Source organism: Gouania willdenowi, chromosome 6 (assembly GCF_900634775.1).
Source record: "Gouania willdenowi chromosome 6, fGouWil2.1, whole genome shotgun sequence".
NCBI lineage: Eukaryota > Metazoa > Chordata > Actinopteri > Blenniiformes > Gobiesocidae > Gouania > Gouania willdenowi.
Window position 1 is genome coordinate 59,662,467 of NC_041049.1, and position 20,848 is coordinate 59,683,314.

General features: G+C 37.3%; 1 protein-coding gene across 2 annotated transcripts; it reads left to right on the forward strand.

The window, feature by feature from the left end:
• Positions 1 to 479: 479 nt before the first annotated feature.
• On the forward strand, positions 480 to 19,630 carry kcnc1b (potassium voltage-gated channel, Shaw-related subfamily, member 1b). 2 transcript variants are annotated; one of them, XM_028449844.1, is made up of 4 exons: positions 480 to 1,359; positions 8,449 to 9,364; positions 13,639 to 13,812; positions 18,945 to 19,630. In XM_028449844.1, the coding sequence occupies exons 1-4, from the start codon at positions 796 to 798 to the stop codon at positions 19,052 to 19,054; spliced, it is 1,764 nt and encodes a 587-aa protein (XP_028305645.1). In that variant the 5' UTR covers positions 480 to 795; the 3' UTR covers positions 19,055 to 19,630. The 2 variants fall into 2 exon arrangements, with proteins under 2 accessions (XP_028305645.1, XP_028305644.1); XM_028449843.1 differs by lacking the exon at positions 18,945 to 19,630 and adding an exon at positions 15,875 to 16,710.
• Positions 19,631 to 20,848: the final 1,218 nt, after the last annotated feature.

Below are 20,848 nucleotides of genomic sequence, written 5' to 3' on the forward strand. Positions count from 1 at the left end.
TCACTGGACTCATTGGTTCATGATTCAAACAGTGAATTGTCCCCAGGTGGAGACTGAGCAGCTCTGACTGTGAGCTAATCACAGTGAGACTGGGATTGTTTATCATTGAATAGACGGAGCCGTGTTTTAAAGCCTCCATGGTCACACATTTTCCTCCAACCGTGCGTAAAAAGGATCTCTTTGCGTAAAAAGGATCTTTGCGTAAAGAGAAGGATCTTTGCGCACAGCCTGGTTTGACCGTCTCCAGCCTTGAGGCGGAAATGTTTCAGTCTTGATTGTGGAGGTTTTAGAGTCTGTTGTGATCGCATGGTTCTGCACTGGGGCATACACCATAGATCTATAGATCTGTAGATCTGTAGGTGAGGAAAGAAGATGAGGTTTGGGTTGGGAGGAGGAGGAGGTCTGGGCTTTACTTTGAAAGATAAGGCAGCGGAGCTTCTTTCCTGAGGAGGAGGAGGAGGAGGAGGAGGAGGAGGAGGAGAAGTGGAGCTGTCCGTTCAGCACCACCGCAGTCAGTCACCTTCAGGAAAGTCATCAACCGCAACCTGATGATCCTGAGACGATGGGAACGCCTGCTCTCTGCGCTGTTATCTCGACATCTTGGATTTTCCAACGATGTGACGTCCATTCCTCATGTGTTGCCATTGGCTACAGTCATTTTGGGTTTTGATTCAGCACCTTCCAGCTGTTCCAGCTGTTCCATGAGGACTGGAGCTCGGTGAGGGGTGTGTTGCTGCGTTCTGGACTCACCTTTGCAATGAACGGAACTTATTGGAGAAATGTTTAAGGGACGCGATGGGCCTGAGCGACGACAAGGATCGCATTGTGATAAACGTGGGAGGGATTCGACACCAGACGTACCGCAGCACCCTGCGCACCCTGCCCGGCACGCGCCTGTCCTGGCTTGCCGAGCCGGACGCGCCCAACCACTTTGACTATGACGCAAAGATCGAGGAGTTTTTCTTCGACCGCCACCCCGGGGTGTTCGCACACATTCTGAATTATTACCGCACAGGGAAGCTGCACTGCCCGGCCGATGTGTGCGGACCGCTGTACGAGGAGGAGCTGGCCTTCTGGGGCATCGATGAGACGGACGTGGAGCCGTGCTGCTGGATGACCTACCGGCAGCACCGGGAGGCGGAGGAGGCCCTTGATAGTTTCAGCGGGGGAGGGTTGTTGGATCTAGGGAACGAAGAGGTAGAGGGAGAGGTGGAGCACGGGGAGGAGGAGGTGGATGAGATGACACGGAGGTTGGCGCAGGGAGACCCCCACGAACCCAGGAGCGGGACCCTGTGGAGCCGCTGGCAGAGACGGGTCTGGGCTCTGTTTGAGGACCCCTACTCATCTAAATATGCAAGGGTGAGAGTCTGTGTGCATGTGTGCACGTGATGCACGTGCAAACCCCCCTGTGCATTATATTACACATACATTTCAAAGGTATTCCAAGAGTCAGTGGTTGTGAGATCAGGGGCCATTCTAATATCAACAAGTGTTATTGATCTCCTCTATTGATTTTTATTTCAGTGACATTCTACGAACAGGTTAACAAGCAAAACCTCGTCCAACACAAAAACCTAATGGAGGTAAAGTGATTCTTCCAAAGACATTTCTTTATTTACCACAGAGTTCATGTTAACACACAACATATGATTAAAGGTAATGCCAAATGTCACTTTGAGTCAAAAGTCAAACAGATTCAATTACATCAAAACATTTTATACAAACATGTAATGTTATTGTACTATTGTTATTTTCTCATTTTAAAAATAATCAAATACAATAAAATTAGACATTTCCTTGAGTTGGATGGAAACAAAAGCATATTTTCTGAAAAAAGACTTTATACTCTCAAAAAGAACATTTTGAACATAAACTATGAAGCATAAAAGTAGCTGAATTAGCTTTAAATTCATTTCAGCAGTATTTATTTATTTATTTAAATTTTTTATTTTTTCATTTCAGCGTGGGTGTCAGAAGCCAAACTCATTGAGTGTGATGGTCACCAGTTTATTTAGAACATCTCAGATCATCTCATTGTATAATCCATTGTATGAATACAAAGTGGAACAAAGTCACCAAAAACCACTGAAGATGCTGCTTTAGTTTCAAAGGCATCAATGATTCATTGTATATATTTGTCGCTGATCTGCCTCATTAGCACTAATCACTAAGATTTAATGATATAACGTTGATTTAACTTCATGTAAAATAGGACTTTTGGGGTTGGTGTGTTCTGCTTATATCCCACGTCACTTCCGTCCCTCTCAATCTTTACGACAAAGCTCCTGGGACGTGACATTTGAATGTAAACCGACAATACGACATTTGTTAAATATTTTAATAACGTGTAAATATGTGGCTGTTTTTGTGGTGTTTTTAATTATTATTAATAAAAAATAAAAAAAAACGATTAAGAGGAAAACCACCGCAAAACGATATATACAAAAAGGATGAAAACACAATACACAACATTGACAATCAAAAACCAAACAAACCAAATAAATCTTAATTCACTGAAAACTAAAAATTCTTATTCTTTTTAAATAGTAGGTTTTCAATAGTTCACAAACTGCCGTAAAATACAGGCCGACCAGATGAAGACGCATTTTGTGCATGTGTTTAAAGCTGCAGTTTGTGAGAAATCTATGTTTATGTATCATTCTTTTGAAATGCGAAAAAAAAAATACCTAACTAGTCTTTTACTATGGTCTACTGCTGGTGGTCATTCATATACAATAATGTAAATAAGTCCCTCCTTCGTCCTATAGACTCCTATACAAATGGAAACAATCACCGAGTGCGCCCAGCCAACAGGCTTCGACTTCCTGTTTTTGGGACTGTCAATCAAAGTGAATGCGGAACGGTGCACTGAAACAAGGCTGTGTGTCACAACAGCAAACAGATAAATATGATTTGGGCTCTTACCTGACCCATAGACCTATCAATGCGAGCCAATGCGACCTTGTTTTGTTTCACGATGCGCGTGCAGAAAAGTAGAGGCGTGGCTTCTGGTAGATTGGGAGAGGCAGTGGGAGGAATTGGAGCTGTTGAGGGCGGGGCATCGAGACGTTTCTCAGAAACTCTGGATATCAGCTTTAAGGATTAGACCCAGGAAAGGATTGGGCACTGAAACCACAGTTAGTGTTTGAAATATTTCTTCAAACCCAACTATGGCTGAGCATCTTCTTCTACACATCGTAGTTTGTAAATAAATTGATTGGCCCATTAGCGCCAACCCACTGTGTGGTAAGAACAAAAACCTACTCCCGACCAGGGTAGGTGTTCAGCCTAAGTTACCATGGTGATTTAAAAAGTTAGCCAGCGTCGTAGTACAGCACACAAAATAAATCCTGGAAGTTAGTGTGATAAGAGGAAATCCAGTTTTGTATTATAAGCCCTAAATGTCTGGATGGTGATTGGATGGAAATAAATGAATTTGTGTAGATTTTATACATTTTATATAATAGGCACAGACTGTGTAAAGGTTGTTTCTTAGGCTTCTACACCCAAGTTCATCCAATTCTACTTATTTTAGCCATCCTACAAAACCCTGCCTCCTATAATAATAATATTAATAACCATAATAACATTAACATTAATACAAATAATAATAACTGACTGAATGCATGGCATAATGAGATTTCTGATTTGAGGCCTTACTGTGATCTTACAAACCTAAATTCACCCATGCAGGAGTTTGTCTTAGTTTAAAACACACACACGTTGTCTGATCAGTAGAGATTGATGGTCTGTGTGGTGCAGAGAGGCTTTTGATGACCTTGAGATTGCGTTCCCAGGGGTCTCCCAGGGGTCTCACAGCAGGTCGATGTGAGTGCACACGAGGAGGAAGAGGATGAGGAGGAGGAAGGGGTAGTGAATTGCCTCAATCCTTAAAAAGTCATTGTTTCTAGCCATTTTCCACATAGAGTACAAAGATATAGATATGACACTGGCCCTGGGTTTGGCTCTGGCAGGGCTCGGGGGTCCCCTGATTAAATAGAACAAGCTGCACATTATAAAAACAACTCTTTGGCACCAACCAATTTACTGGCAGTCTTCCAGACCACAGCATGGACGCTGTTTGATGTGATGGTTTTATTTGTGTTGCCTCTCGTCGTTGAAAACAACAGGACATATTGTACCTTCAAAATATATATATATATATAGATATATATATATTTTTTTTTTTTCATCTGACCCTTACAAAGCGCTTCCTGCTGCACACTGTGTTCGCAGCAATGCCTGATGGTTCAGTTAGTGTTCATGCCCCTAACAACATTCAACCTTATCAACACATTTTCACTGTTAGACAAAGCACAAATAAAAGCAGCAGCTGAAATATTCACCTCAGCCGTGTCTATAGTTGGTCACAATCAAGGAGGAGGAGTGACACTGCTCCACCAAGACTAGAAAGAAGATTAATTAGAAGTGATCTCAGAGATAATTACAGACTCCATTCTCAGTGTAGCATCAGAGGAAAAATTCCTGTCTCTGTCGCTGTAGGCCACAGCGACGCTGAGCATGAACCAATAGGAAGCCTCCCTCCCTCCTGCTTTCACTGTCACAAAGAGACACATTTTAGAGGCAGTGTTTATTTCATTAACTCCAAAATGGGAGTGGATTTAGATTTGTGAGGGAGTGGGAGTGTCAGCGTTTGAAAGAAGCTGAAGAACTGATGCTTCATCATTGCTTTACAGTCATGCTGTTTATTTCTATTCAGCAAAAAGAGTTATAATAACTTATAAATGACCATCTTATTGTTGAAAACCACAAAGAAGGCAAATGAATGAATTATTACAGAGCCTTATTTTGGTCACTCAAAGCGCTTTACTTGGCATTATTCTTTCACTCCACACTTAGTGGTGGTAAGCTACTATTGTAGCCACAGCTGCCCTGGGTCAGACTGAAAAATAAAACCTGCAGGTAAATATGAGCAATTATGTCCCAGTGTAGATGTAGCAAATGCAAACCTCCATCTCTGTGTTAAAATAAACCAGTAACACAACAATTCTTCTTCTTCTTCTTCTTCTTCTTCTTCTTCTCACATATTGTCTACATCATACCACATTTCAGGAAATGGTCATTCTTTTAAATGACAGTATGGTGCAATTACACATCAAAAATACTTAAATGTAGATGTTAAGAGGGATTTCTGAAATATCTTTGAATGACAAAAATTTAAATCTGTCTTTTTACTGTAAGAACCAAAATATTGTCACCTACTGTTAGAAGAACAAATATGCATATATAATTACTAGAGGTGGGACGTTCACAATATGATACGATAGATAATAGTAATTATAATGCAATAATTTGGAGAAATATACAATGCTTTTATTTGAGATTTACCGTGGACATACTTACAATTCATACTTAAGTATTACCTTTTGATCTCAACAGGAATATACATATATATACATAAATATATTTAAAACAAACCAAAACATCTGGTGTGTAGATTGTGTTTGTTTTTAAAAAAAAATCCAACCCCTGCATCACAATACGACTTCACAATACATTGTGTGATGTTTTAATATATCTTGTTGCACTATATGTTGTCTCTCCTTAAATAAATACTATTTATGATAAAATCACAAACTGTTTTAACCTCCTCAATGCCCAAGACCCAATGAAAAAGGTTTGCGACCCAGAGCAATAGTAACTCAGAGTAAACTACACATTTATCTCCACAAATCTTAATCACTTTTATATAGTGTAACTCAAACAGGACTATGATGAGTCCTTTTGTTAAGCTGGACTGTAACACGACCCAAGCACAGCTTGTTATTTTCTACACACTAATGTGGGGGCGGACTCACAAATCCATCTAATACAAACAACACCTCTTGGTAATGCTCAACAAACACTGATTGGATGGCTTCACTCTTTCCTGTGCGTCTCCATAGAAACCACCCATGTGACTCTGGCACAGGAGGCTTTTTTAGGACTTTAAACTCACTGGATGTTCAGTAACAAAAAACAAAAAATAAAACAAATTCCAAAACAAACTAAAACAATTGATATCCTACAGCCAATTGGGAGCATTGCACCCTGGATCCAATATAACGCAAAATAAACAGCTGATACAGGTGGTTTTTATTGCTTTGAGATACATCTGAGTAACACCAGTTTGACATTTATATAAAACATATTAAAAGGGAGTACAAGAAATGTAATTGTTATCACTGGCCTAAATGGTATCGAACTCTTGACAGTTCAGAAACAATAAAAATTAAAAAAAATAGCTAACAAAGGTTGAGTCTGTCCTCACGGGGCAGGAAGTCCAACCACTAACCACCCACAATGGGTGATTAGTGGTTTTACTTTCATGAATCCCATTTAACTGTACAGCCTTTGTTTTTAAGAGGATAAAGCAATAATAAAACAATACACACATTATTACAGCACACATGGACTTTGAACTTGGATCATTTGATAACCAAACTCATTTTCTAAATGTCAGACCAATTACCGTATTTTTCGGACTATAAGGCGCACTTAAAATCCTTTAATTTTTTCAAAAATCGACAGTGCGCCTTATAATCAGGTGCGCCTTATGTATGGAATTAATATGTCAAAATGTTTTAGTACAACTTTGGTAAACTATGAAGCTGCACCTCTTGATGGTTTTTTGGCGCTTCAGGGCTAATGTAGTCAGGTGCCTCGTGGAGTGATATGTACCAGTACCAGTACTGTGCTTCAACATACTGAACTGATAAAGGGAGTGTAATGTCTATATTTTATGTGTTAAACCTGAACAATGTTGACAGTTATTGTTAATGAGTTGAATAAAGTTGAACTTATCTGACTATTTTGTTTTGCTTAATGAGCTTTAATAATAATAATAATAATAATAATAATAATAATAATAATAATAATAATAATAAAAACAAACCAGTGCGCCTTATAGTCCGGTGCGCCTTATAGGCCGAAAAATACGGTATATGAAAGCACATTATGTTCAATATAAACAACATTTCTGAAAATATTCCCTTTGTTTCATACTTTAGGAATTATGTCCTTCAAGAGATTTTGATATCACTGGATTAGATCATTGATTTAAATAAGATTGCTCAACTTTTGTTGTCATTTAATTTCATGCAGAGATGTATTGTCGCACAAGAAAAAATAAAAAAAATAATCTTTCCATTATTGAATAATATCTGCATTGTGTACTATAGTGTCTATAGAGGTCATAGACTAATAATAAAGATATTATTTCTGCTCAATAGCTTTGAAAAGCAAAACTACATTTTTGTTTTTTTTCCCATTTGAAATGAATTGTGAGACATCCATGAGGCGTGTCAATGTCTCTCAGTTTAAAAGGTGATAAACACACAGCTTCTTGATGATGTCACACATACACAGAGGTGTATGTTTTGAGGCTGTTTTCCATCCTATGGTTGCTGTGGTTTTTTATCTCAAAGGAAGAAACCTTCAGGCCCAGACCTGCCCAATGAGACCTTCTCTAAATATGACCCTTCTGTGTGATGCAGAGACACTTATAAAGTCTTCTTCATCACTTTTACATGCGCCATTTTCATGTTTGCTACTCACTTCACATTTCCATGACCATGTGTTTCTGTGGAACAACATCCACATCACGGAACCTTAAACACAATGAACAAGTCACTGTGAATGATTTTATGAAAATGTTGAGGAAAAGGCTCTGAAACATTACTTACGTGTAAGAACTGTAACACGGTTCCCCAGGTTTGTGTTTCATTTAGTTGTAATTGTAGTTTTTTATATAATTTCAATGGCAATTATAATTATAAAGTCAATTATCTGGACCCAAATTACAATTCAATTACGGTAACAACAGCAAGAGATTTTTTCTCAATTACAATTGCAATTATAATTAAACCATCATTGTAATTATTTACCAAATACGAAATTACAATTATAATCCACCCCAACCCTGGTTACATCCATGTGTTGTAGATGAAAAACATCAGGACCTAGAGTTGTAATGAAATATGATATCTAATCAATGCTCCCACCATTAAGAACCAAAGGGGTTTCTCAGAAACGCAGTGATGGTCTCAGCTTCATCTGGACAGGATGACCTTGTGGAGGAGAAGGACGACTGCTCCCAGGGGTGCAGAGGGGGAGGAGCCTAGCTAAAGCTTATAATAATGCCTGCTACTGATGCTTTGTTTTAAATCTGCATGTAAATACAAATGCCGTGACCTTGAGATACAGTGAAGGAGGAGGAGAGGTGGTATTGATTGGCATTGCCCCCCCGCTAACGACACTTCAGAGGAGAGATGAACAGAACTCTGTCGTCACTGTCATTGTTAATGGATTGAATTGCTTTGTGCTTTTCTAAGAATGGAAGCTATGCTAAGGCCATTAAGCTTGATTACAGTTACAGTGCATACAGTACGTACTCATTGCTCTCTGTGTTCCCCCTCCCCCCTCCCCCCCCTACCTGTTTCCACTCAGTGGGTGGCTCTGGCCTCTCTCTTCTTTATTCTGGTATCCATCACTACTTTCTGCCTGGAGACCCATGAGGCCTTCAACCCCATCATCAACCGCACAGAGGTGGAGGTGGTGGACAACGTGACAGTGGAGAGCACCTACCAGGAGACGGAGACCGCCGCCTACCTCACCTACATCGAAGGTGTTTGCGTGGTCTGGTTCACTTTTGAGTTTCTAATGCGAATAACTTTCTGCCCCAATAAATGTGACTTCATTCGAAATGCCCTGAACATCATCGACTTTGTGGCCATCCTGCCCTTCTACCTGGAGGTGGGCCTCAGCGGCCTCTCCTCGAAGGCAGCCAAGGACGTGCTGGGTTTTCTGAGGGTGGTCCGATTTGTCCGGATCCTGCGTATCTTCAAGCTGACTCGTCACTTTGTGGGTCTGAGAGTGCTGGGCCACACGCTGAGGGCCAGCACCAATGAGTTCCTGCTGCTCATCATCTTTCTGGCTCTTGGGGTCCTCATCTTCGCCACAATGATCTACTACGCTGAACGCATCGGAGCCAACCCCAACGACCCCAGAGCCAGTGAGCACACACACTTTAAGAACATCCCCATTGGGTTCTGGTGGGCTGTGGTGACCATGACCACCCTCGGCTACGGAGACATGTACCCTCAGACCACCTCTGGGATGCTGGTGGGGGCCCTGTGCGCTCTGGCAGGCGTGCTGACCATCGCCATGCCCGTCCCCGTTATCGTCAACAACTTTGGAATGTATTACTCCCTGGCCATGGCCAAACAGAAACTACCAAAGAAAAAGAACAGGCACATTCCTCGTGCCCCCCAGCCAGGATCTCCTAACTTCTGTAAGTCCAGCATTAGTTCCCAGCACCAGAGTCCGATCGCACACGACGAGGTTTTTGAGATAAAGTTTCAAGGTAAGAAACACTAATGTTACACATTTGATTTTCAACTAACTTCAATCCTATTCTATATATAATGATAATATTAATAATGCTTTATTCCAGTCATGCATCAAAAAGGATTTTTTTTGTCCAAATGATTGATAAACAATAATTTGAAATTTCTATTCTATAACAATCTTTAATTTATATATTTTACAGACTAAGATCATATATACAGTAGCTAATACATGGTTCAATGTATTAGGTCAATGAAACACGTTATATGAGTTAGAGACTGCCTACATGTTATTGGAAGCACAGCGTGATAGCAGATATGGTTTGGGGTTCAAATCCCTTTGTGTGTGTGTTGGTTTCCTCTCTCTCAGTCAGGGTACTATGGTGTTCCAGGAGGGAGTAGACTTTGGCGGGTCAGCACATAGATTTTTCATAGCTTTTCTGTTTTTTTATTATTATTTATTTAAAAGAAAACGTGTCAAGTAAATGTGAAGGATGGGTGGAAATGTATTATTCGTATCTTTTATTTATTTATTTATTGTTCAATATTATTTTAAGAATTTAATTTTTGCGCCCCTCTAGCAGATGGCCCACCAGGCGAACGCCTGGTTTGCCTATGCCCAGAGCCGGCCCTGCTCTCAATAAATTATCTGAAGGTGAAGAATTCAGAAGTGAATGAGCAATACAATGAACTCCACATTCACCTCAGAATTTTGCATTTAGGTCAAAAACACTGGCCTCCAGTCTCAGTATAACCCATCTCATAGGAGTACATTATTTAGGACTCAACAAAGGCAGGATAAATACTGTAAAATAACAGCAAACTCATAACATGGTGGAAAAGAGCGTTGCAAGTCACTTTTTTTTTTACACTGTCAGTGTAAAACTTCATACATCTGGGTTACTAAATTATAATATTTTAGAGAGATAACATAATCTGCTTTGCTAAAAATATTGATCCCCAAAATCTAAAGTCTTTGTTTAAGTAATGTCTTAAATATCTCTTACCTTGTTGTTCAAGTCTTCATATACTAAAGTTATTTTCTGCACAAATTGTTTTATTTATGCAGAATTTTCTGCACTTATATGTATATTTATTATATGCATATACGTTTAAATGTATGTATATATGTATGTATGTTTATAACTAAAACTGTTAAACCATTAAATAATAACTGCAATAAATACATGTATACAGTAAATAAAAATACATAATGTGATAAATAAATTATACAGGCCCCGCTTCTCTTGGTCTTGCCTCAGAGTAATTATTAGCATTAACTGTAAACAGTAACACCATTTCCTATTTTACAGTCTGCCTATAGCTAAAGCTGCTTGAATGCAAGCTGATCAAACATAGTTTATACAGTTATGCAGTTATGTTTGACGGATTACCTCATTTCCTCTGTGTCTAACCAAATGATTTACATGCATGTGTGATGTCATCAAAAAGGTGTCTATGAGCTGGATGTACAGTATACACACAGTGAATGGAAAATCATTAATCGTTGGCCCTTTTAAAACAGACGTTTGCATGATAGAAAAGCATGACAATACTGTATGTAGAAATGAAAATGAACATGCACAAAAATGTTTTCTTACAATCCTTAGCTTTATCTTTAATCGTGTGTTTTATAGAAAACAACCAATAAAACATGTAATAAAAAGCATATTTGACTCTGGATGGTGGAATAGTGAGACTGGGGTATACTGAGTAATCTCACTATTGATTTAACACATTAGAACTCAATGATTCACTCTACAGGTCTCTTAAGGATAACATAGAGTACACATTTGTAACAATAAGAACAATGTAAGTCGATAGTGAAATCAGTGGATCACATCTTTATGTGGACAGATTTAAACAGACAGGAGAGAGCACACTCAGGAGTAATAACCTGAACAATGAGATTTAATCAACATTTATCAGATATTTGGCTTCACGGGGGAACTGATTATCCTTAGATTTATGTTTTTGTGTGGGTTGAACTCATACTAAATGATCCACAACTGTATTTAGGTGGCGGTTCGCATCAAACCATCAAACTGCCTTTGTATCACAGTGCCTCATGTGTTCCTCAGGTAATTAATGTTAATATAGTCCATGAAGCATTTGGGTCAGGGCCACAAAGAAAGAATCTTTGAATTTGAATTTATTTCAGCACGCAGTCTTCAGAAAAAAAAAAAGAAAAAACAACACATAATTGTCTAATTCTTCAGCCTAAAGGGTTTAGGTTGAACTAAAGCTTATACATACTGTACCTACCCCATCACAACAAAACAAACAAGGTTCTCTACATAATAACACACACACACCACACACACCACACACACACACACACACACACACACCACCCACCACACACACACACACACACACACACACACACACACACACACAATGAACTTATATTACTATTTTCACAATATTTATCCATGATATATTCTGCACAAGTTTTATATATACAGGTTATGTATGCACATCAAACATATATACTGTACATGCATACACATGAATGTACATGGCATGTACATGATATTAATAATATACTATTTAATATCTACGACAAAAATTTCATCAACTAAATTTAAAGTGGCAATATATAAATTAACAAAAATCTTTTTATTGTGTTTATTAAGTATTCATATATTTTATACCATTATATACATATTATATATTATTGCCATCCTAAGTAAAATTGTTGCTCTTCTTTCTTATACTCACTATTGATATATGTCTTAAAAAGCTTTTTAAACTAGTTTATGTTCGTGTTTTGTTTTATTTCATCCTTTAGCCAGTTCCATAATGTAACACCTGATGCTGTTACACTCGTCTTTACACTTTCTGTGTATTTCTAGCATATTGTATCTTTAAATGTACTTTTCCTCTTAAATTATATTCCGTTCTCTCTCTAAAAATATTTTCTGCAACCCTTTTGGAAGTGAACCTTTACTTGCTTTATAAATCATTTGGACAATAACAACTTCAAATGTGTGAATTTTTCATTTATTTATATTTCTAGAAAAAAACTGTTAGTTGATTATATTGCACAATTGTTTCAGTCAAAGGCACCCACATCCCAGAGGACGACTGGGTGCTGGACCTGAAAATCAATGACAAAAGTAACAAAGTGTGTCTGCACACACACCACATATACAGTAGCTCCAAAAGCAGGTTTAATGAAACGTGTAATGTTTCATGCTCACGCCCTTCATCAGACACAGCACGAACAATGGGTACACTTCCTTATAAAGGTCATGTGACAAATATAAACACACTGTAAAACATGATATATAATTCATATTGTTAAAGTCGTGTAATGTTTACAGAAGCACAAGATTGCAAATATAAAATAATACATTTAACAAAGTATTAATTTTAAATCCAAAAGCAACAATAGTGATGCTGATGTAGACACACACACACACACACACACACACACACACACACACGACCATGACAAATAACTAAATAAATAAAAGGAAGGAAATCCATGTCGAACAAAGTCCAATGTTCAAATTCTGTAAAGATAAGAGTGAATAGAGGGAGTAGATGTGCTTCCAAGTGTGACAGAGCTATTTATGGAGGAAAAAAATTTGAGGTTATGTCACACCAACATCTGTCCAGGAGCTTTTATAAGATCTGCAGGATTGACAATGAAAAGCCTAATAACCTGTTTTATCATATCTTATTATCAACCCCTTTTTTATTTTATTTATTCTTTTTTTTTTCTCAAATCCCCACATCTCACACTAGTAAATGCAATGCTAAATCTATAATGTATTTTTCCATTAATCCTTATATGTACATAACAATGTTAAGCATGCCTTTTTTACAGGTTATCACCAAAGGTAAAACCAGTATACCAGTAAAACAAACAAAAATAAAAATGATAATAAACTACAGAGCTACAGTATAAAGATGAGCACACTGAAACCAAATGTCTCTTGTTACGTTGGTTTTACTATGAGTCATTTTAATCATTTGGCCAAAGTGAAAGAAACGTCATTACTGTCTCAGCCTGTGGCTTTCTGGGTTCACGTGTGTTTCTTTTACTTTGTGTATTGAAGGTTTGTTGCCATTGATTCCTGTGTTGTGGTTATTCTCTGAAGATTTTTGGGTTTTTTTTTTTGGTTCATTGTATTTTTGTCCTTGTCTGATTTAGTTTATGTTGGGGTTTTGTTTGAGTTACAGTATTCCTAACTGATTCCTAAAATTGCCAGATTTTGTGCATATTACATCCAAACTGTGGTATAACGTTTTATTTGTATTTTGCTGTGTGTTGGTGAAGATTCTAAGCTGAACGGTGAGGCGGCTAACGCAGCTCTGGCCAACGAGGATTGTCCTCACATAGACCAGGCGGTTTCTCCAGAGGAGATGTTTACCCCCAGTGACAGAGAGCGGCCCTGCTTCCTGGTTACCACTGCCCAACGCCCCCACCACACAGGGGGCAGAGTGAGGAGGGGTACGTACAGTAACAGCCAATCACAGGCGCCCCTGAGTCACTGACACCCTGTAGGCCCATAGACAGCTCACACACACACACACACACACACACACACAGCAGCTAGTTCTCAGCCATCTTTGCTGGGGTTTGTAAATAGTTATCATCAGGCCAAGCACAATCATCACAAATATACAGAATATTTGTCTACATCTACAGTACATAATATATTTTTTGATACCATTCATAATGTAAAACCCCTATTTATTTGTTTACAAGTCAAAGAAAAAAAGATATTTTTGAGATTTATATGAACTAGGATGTGGTGTCTTAAACTCCTGAAGTGAGAACATATTTATGTGCTGTGCTGTATACAGTGTATGTATACGTGTTTTAATGATGAAAAAAAAAAAAAACCATGTGAATTTTGACATATGATTACATTGCTTCTGACCATAACGGTGCATGAAGTGTGTTGCTGATGGGTGCTATCAGTATGGTGAAGGAGCATTAATACAATCACAACCTGCAGCTTTATCTTCCTTATTACCAGGGCTGCTACTTTCTGACTACGGGTGCAACTTTCTAGACAAAAGGCTTTGTTGTGGTGAACTCAGATTTTTTTTGCTGCATCCACATAACACCAACGTTGACATCGTGCCTTTCAAAATAAGACATTGAAATTTAATGTGGACCTTGGCTATTCAATTACATATTTTAGTTGATTTTTTTTTCTTCCCAAAACAAAGACTTTGTTGTTTTCCAACACCAATAACATGTAATTTAATGCATGCAATTTTTTTTTTAATTGTTTAATTTTACATCAGGTTGAAATAAATAAAAAAAAAACTGTGTTGAAATACAATATTAAACAAAAGCTATAATAAGTGAGAATTTTATTTAAGAGAAAATTTGTTTTATCACGACTTAAAATCTATTTTAAAATTCATAAAATTCATGTGTAAAAACAGGTTTGTTTTTTTTTTTTTGCATCAAACCATAGCACATGAAATGGTGATTTAAAAAAATAAGTGTTTATAATTATAAAACGTATATGAAAAGGTCAAATATAAAGTACAAAATGATTTAAAATTAATGTTTCATAATTAAAAAAATATATATATACTGTATATACAACGTTAATGAAGAAATAAACACCAAGTCAGATGGGAGCAGTTGTTTTTTTTAAACTGATTTTATGTTTTAAACCCCCAAAAAATATGTATTTTAACTTGATTTTACAACTTGCATCACTGTATGCTGAAAGCTGCAAAAATGATAAATGTATTGGAATTAGTGTTGAACTTTCTGAGTGAATAGAACAACTGGGCGTGGCTATACAAAGCCTCATCTTCAGCTGCTTTTTTCTCTCACATTAATTTTGAATAGTTTAAATACGGTTTAAATAAATGAGCATATGAAGCCCAACATAACACACAACACTCCAGAAACACAGAAAACGACAGCAAAATGCATAAAATGCCAATAAAAGTACACAAAATGATTAAGAAAACAACAACATATACCAAAGTCCTGTTCTCAGATTGGTCATTGTTCTAAATGGTGACATGAATGTTGATAAAAAGGCCCTCGGATCAGACAATCACATATTTGTGGCCCCCACTCTGATATAAGTTGCACATCTCTGTTTTAGGGATTCCTCTTTTTTTTTATAGAAAATAATTAAATGCATCTGACAACACTAATGGTCATCATCATTAATTCACCACAGGTTAAAAAAGAGCTCTTTAGCCAAGCAGGAAGTTGTACCCATATGAATAGTAGCACTTCCTGCAGGAATAAGTTGGATAATGATGAACATTGTCTCATGCTTTGTGCATTAATAACATGCACACAGTGTTAAATCTGCCTGTAGCTGATGATACATTCCAGTGTTTGACTCCAAACCATTCCAGTACCACCCTGTGCATGCTGTTGTACTAAAGCGCTCAGTGCATGGAGGATAATAATCTGTCTGTGTTGAGCTTGTTTCTATGGAGACAAAAACAAGAAAGCAACAGGTGTAGAACAGTGGATTGAGTGCTGCACTGTACTTAAAACGTTCTCTGTTTTCCAACCGAAGGTTATGAAAAGCCTTGGAGCCTTAACAGCATGTCTGGCATGAGCGGGGATGCCTCTGGAGTGTCCTCCGTGTCCGCCCTGCCCTGCAGCCCACCCTGTCTTATGCAGCACTCCCATTCTCCCATCCCATCCATTATGTAGCATGGTTGAGTAGCACACAAACAATGCCATTGGAAGGCCAGCCAATACTTTTCCTCATCCTTTGTACCTTTGCTTTTTAACACTTGCCTTCCCTTTTGCCTCTTATGTTTATTTTGAGTTTCTTTATGTTTCTGGAAAACTGTATCCTAACTGTGCTTATATCTAAGCTTCCCAAGTGTTCTCCTTGGGTGTGTCATCATATCGTAGACTAGACAACATTGGCATGGGTCACTGTTGTATTTCTACCAAGGCTAACCACACTCCTGTTTTCCTATGTTTACATCATTGCCTGTTGCTCTGTTGCTTTTGTTCTCTAATATTCTTGTGTCAACTTCTCCCATTTTCTTTTTTTTTCTTTTTTTTACAATTTTGTAAAAAAGAAAAAAAATGAAAAGGAATCACAAGCTGTAACCCCCGCTGATAATATGCTGGACATTACCAACACATGGCTTTCAAACATATCCTAAAGCTGTTAAGGGATCTCCTTTTAAGTGCTTTGTAGAAATGCTTTTACTCTGAAAGGGCAATCCAGGCAAGACTCGGTGTTACATGAAGCAACATGAAGACGATGAGATGAGATGATGGAAACTAGGGATGAAAACATCTAACGTCAACAGAACGAAACCTGTTTGTTCATTTGCATGAACTGCATGAGAAATTATGTTCAACTGTACTCGTGAAAGGAAAACGAAACACTTTCCTTTAATGGCCTCAAAAGCTTTGTAATTTTTATGCATTTTAACACAGCTTTATGAGACTCAGTCATAGCAGAGGTTTTTTATGTAGCTGCCATTCTTTGCCTTTCCCCAAACTCATCAAATTATTTTGTCTATTCTACAAACTAAAGAGACGTTGTTGAAAATTAAGGCTGTTATGAGCAAAAGCATCTTTTTATAGAAATGTATTTACTGGTACTTCTACAGTTTCCTGATGCTGCTTAATCAAAGCAAATTATTAAAGATTAAGACAACGGTGCCTTCGGTCTTAATGAGGCAAAGCAAAAATGAGAAATACATTGATGTAGGGCTGGGCGATAAAAAAACGTATCACGATATGTGTTTCATACCAGTCGATATCAATTCATTTTATTTGTGTTTTTTACCTATTCAAAATAAGAACCAGAAGAAAAAAAGGCCACATTTAAATACTTTTATTTTAAACGTATACTTTAACATTTAAAAAGAGGTCAACAAAACTATGGATAGAAACGAAAAAACCACAATTGTTAAATGTACAAATATAGACATTAAATAAATGCTTAATCAAAGAAAATGTGCAATGCAAGTTTGTAAATAATAAATCAGTGCACACCTGAGGTAGAACTAGTTAGTTTTCAAATTCAAATTCAAATAACTTTATTTTTCCGTTAGGAACTTCAGTTTCAGTTACATCCCGACCAAGAAACAGGAAAGACAAGAACATGTCACATGGGGGACAGGTACGGGGGTACTGGGGAGCACCACAAGAGCAGCACTCAATGGTGAATAAGAAGAGGTAAAAAAGGCAAAAACCAAACTGGGCCCTTGTAGAGAGGGGCGGAGTTTGGATCATGAAAAAAACTCTTCAGCAAACATTGCGACAAAAACCAACAAACACAATATTCAAATTCAATACAACAGCACATTTTCCTCATTTATAATGAAATTATAAAAAATACGAGGGGTGGGGGGGGGGTCATCATTTCAGGTGGTGAAACATGAAACTACTAATGTAAACAGCTACTCTGAAGGAGCTCAAGTTATCCCTCTGCCTACATCCCCCAGAATGCCTTGTGGTTCTGGGTCAGGGGTTGTTTCTAGGTTTTTTCCTAACAGAGTTCAGTGAAATAATCGAACATTGTGTCGCACATTTTTTCTAATTGATATTGATTACATCTCTATCGCGATATATATCGTTATCGTTTTATCGCCCAGGCCTACGTTGACGTAATATTCCAAGTGTAGCGTCCTCACACTATCTAACGTTGGTAACAGTGTGGATGAAGCTTCAGTCCACGTTGTCTTCAAATCAAAGCACAACTTGTTATAAAAGGGGACTTCTATAGCCAAATTTTAATTAATGTATGTCTAATGTATTGATATTGTCCCTCTAATTATGCAAGTCTTTCAGGGCACTTTAACAAATCTCATGTTAACCAATCCGAAATGTTCATCTCTAGAAGAAGCAAAGGAAAAAAAAAGTATAGCAAATCATTAAAGTTTTGTTTTTATTCTGAATGAGCAGAGTTCTACATTTTGAGTCATGTCTCTTGTTGTAATTATTGGATGTTATATATTTAAGTACAAAAAAAAAAAGATTTGATGTGAAGAGATGCAGGTGAAATATGCTCATGAAAAAAAAACAAAACAAAAAAACATCTAGTGTTGGATGTGGGTCTACTTGGGGAAAGGTAAATGCATGTATTTTCCATTTATGCAACAGAAAATTATTCGAATAAAAAATATGTAAATATAAGTCCTTGCATGGAATAAATTTATATACAATGAGTGTTTAGACTCCGTTTTTATTCAACAGCACTGCATACATACATCCTTTTCTTTCCCACTAGTGTTTGACCCTCCATGTGCGTTTATGTGGGTCAAAGTGAGCCTTAATAAACCAGGGGACTGTGAGAGCATGATGGGAAGTGTTAGAAAGCGCATGACGATGACTGATTTCCTGCTGTAGAGGCAGCATGACCGGGCATGTGTATCAAAGAGTCCAACCTGTGCACACAGACACCACATGTACATGATGCCTGAGCATGGAAACCACATGGTTAAACTCACCGTTTACCATGAGAAAACTAACGGAGCACATTTTCTTTACTCTCCAAACCAGTCTCATCTCGCCTCCGTCCACCTTCATCATCATCCACCATCCAACATAAGTTGTGTAATAATTGTGTTTGTGTTACTGTTTTTTTTTTGTTTTTTTTTATATGTTTATAGAGACCCACCGACAGCACCGGAGCAGACAACCAACAGAGTCAGTTTGTGTTATGAACCATGGTGTACCAACCACTATGTGTATGACCCATAATGGCCCATCCCCCACCTGATATAGTGCTGTAGCATTGTTCTGTGTAATAATTAGTATTTTTAAATGGTGTGACAGTGACAACCTGTACATCACAAACTCAGCATAAATGTAGCACTGAGGATGTTTTATTTCATTTTATTTTTTTTAATGTAGCTCAGTATCTGTGACTGTGTTGTAACTTGTGCCTATTTTCAGTGTGTGCCAGTCAGGGTTGGGGTCAATTATAATTGTAATTGCGTCATTCATAATTAATTACAATTATGACGTTAATAGTAATTGAAAAAAAATCTCTTGCTGTTGGAATCAGCATTTAATTGTAATTGAGTTCAGATAATTGATTTTGTAATTGTCATAAGAACTATATAAAAACTGTCAATGAAAATTTAATTAAACACAAGCCTGTAGAACCATGTTACAATTCTACGGCTTACACATAAGTAGGTAATATTTATTAAAATATGTTTCATATCAAGTTTTCCCACTGCCTGTCAGTGCTCTTTAAGGTCATTTTACCATCAAAAATATAGATAAATGTAATCTAGATTAATACTGACACAAAAAAGGCTCAGACGCCCACACCAAAAACATTCAAATCAATATTTGAATGGATAAGGAAGCCTAACAAGGTAAGCAAGAGATTAAAAAAAAATCAGATTATATATAATATTTTTTAATATATTCTAAAGCTGATTTAAGACATGGATCAAAACTGACCCGTGTGCATTAAAGTTGCTAACAGAAAGCTAACACAAGAGCAAGGTTATGTTTTATAAGGTTTCTTTATTAAAGGCTTAGTAATTGTGAATAATTGTAATGGAATTTTAATAACTGTAATTTACTTTCAGGTGAAAAATTATCATTGTAATTTTAATTGTCAGTCAACGTAAATCGCAATTCAGTTGTAATTGAACATGGATAATTGAAGACATAATTGTAATTTGAAATTGTAATTGACTCAAACTCTGGTGCCAGTGTTGTATATAAGCTTTTTTTATGTGTGTGCTGAACTTGATGTTTTTTTCAGTGATCATCAGAATATTTGTGTGCTTCTTCTGTTTGAAAGAAAAAAAAATTGCTCCACTGTTAGAAAACACACGTCCCTCCTTCCACTTCCCTTCTGCAAACAACCCGGCACACATCACGACATCAAAGTAGACTCAGTTTGATCACATTTTAGAAGACTTTTTGCACTGTTTTGCACCCGCAATCTTTCAATATGAATTTGATATGTTTTTGATGGTAACACACAGACCTGTTAGAAGTATTCACCCCCTCCTGATGTCTACAAACTACACCAATCGACATCATTTGGCTTTTTATTGACAAAAAAACCCAAAACAAACAACAACCAGAGTTACTTAATGTTCTATACCCACTTATGGTGTACACCAGTGTTAACTGGTGTGATAAACTGAGCCGTTTCTTGCTAAATGCAGACCATTTAATGCATAGGGCCCCATGAGACACCAGGGGCCCCTAAAGCTGAGTCACATCAGAGCTGTAAATATGAATCAAGTTAGATCTACTGCAAAAATCTTGTGAATTATGACTTTATTTACTATACATATATATATATAGTAAATAAAGTCATAATTCACAAGATATATATATATATAGATACTCTCCAGTGATTAATTGGCTAAAGATTACCTGTAAATCAAAACTAAAACAAGGATTAAACACCGACAAAAATGTATTTTCCAACTATACTGTTACTGTGTAACTCTTCCACACTTCAGTCCGATACCACAAACAGAATTACAGCATCGACCAATTGGATTTGATCTATTAATGAGGTTTGGTTAAGGTCTAA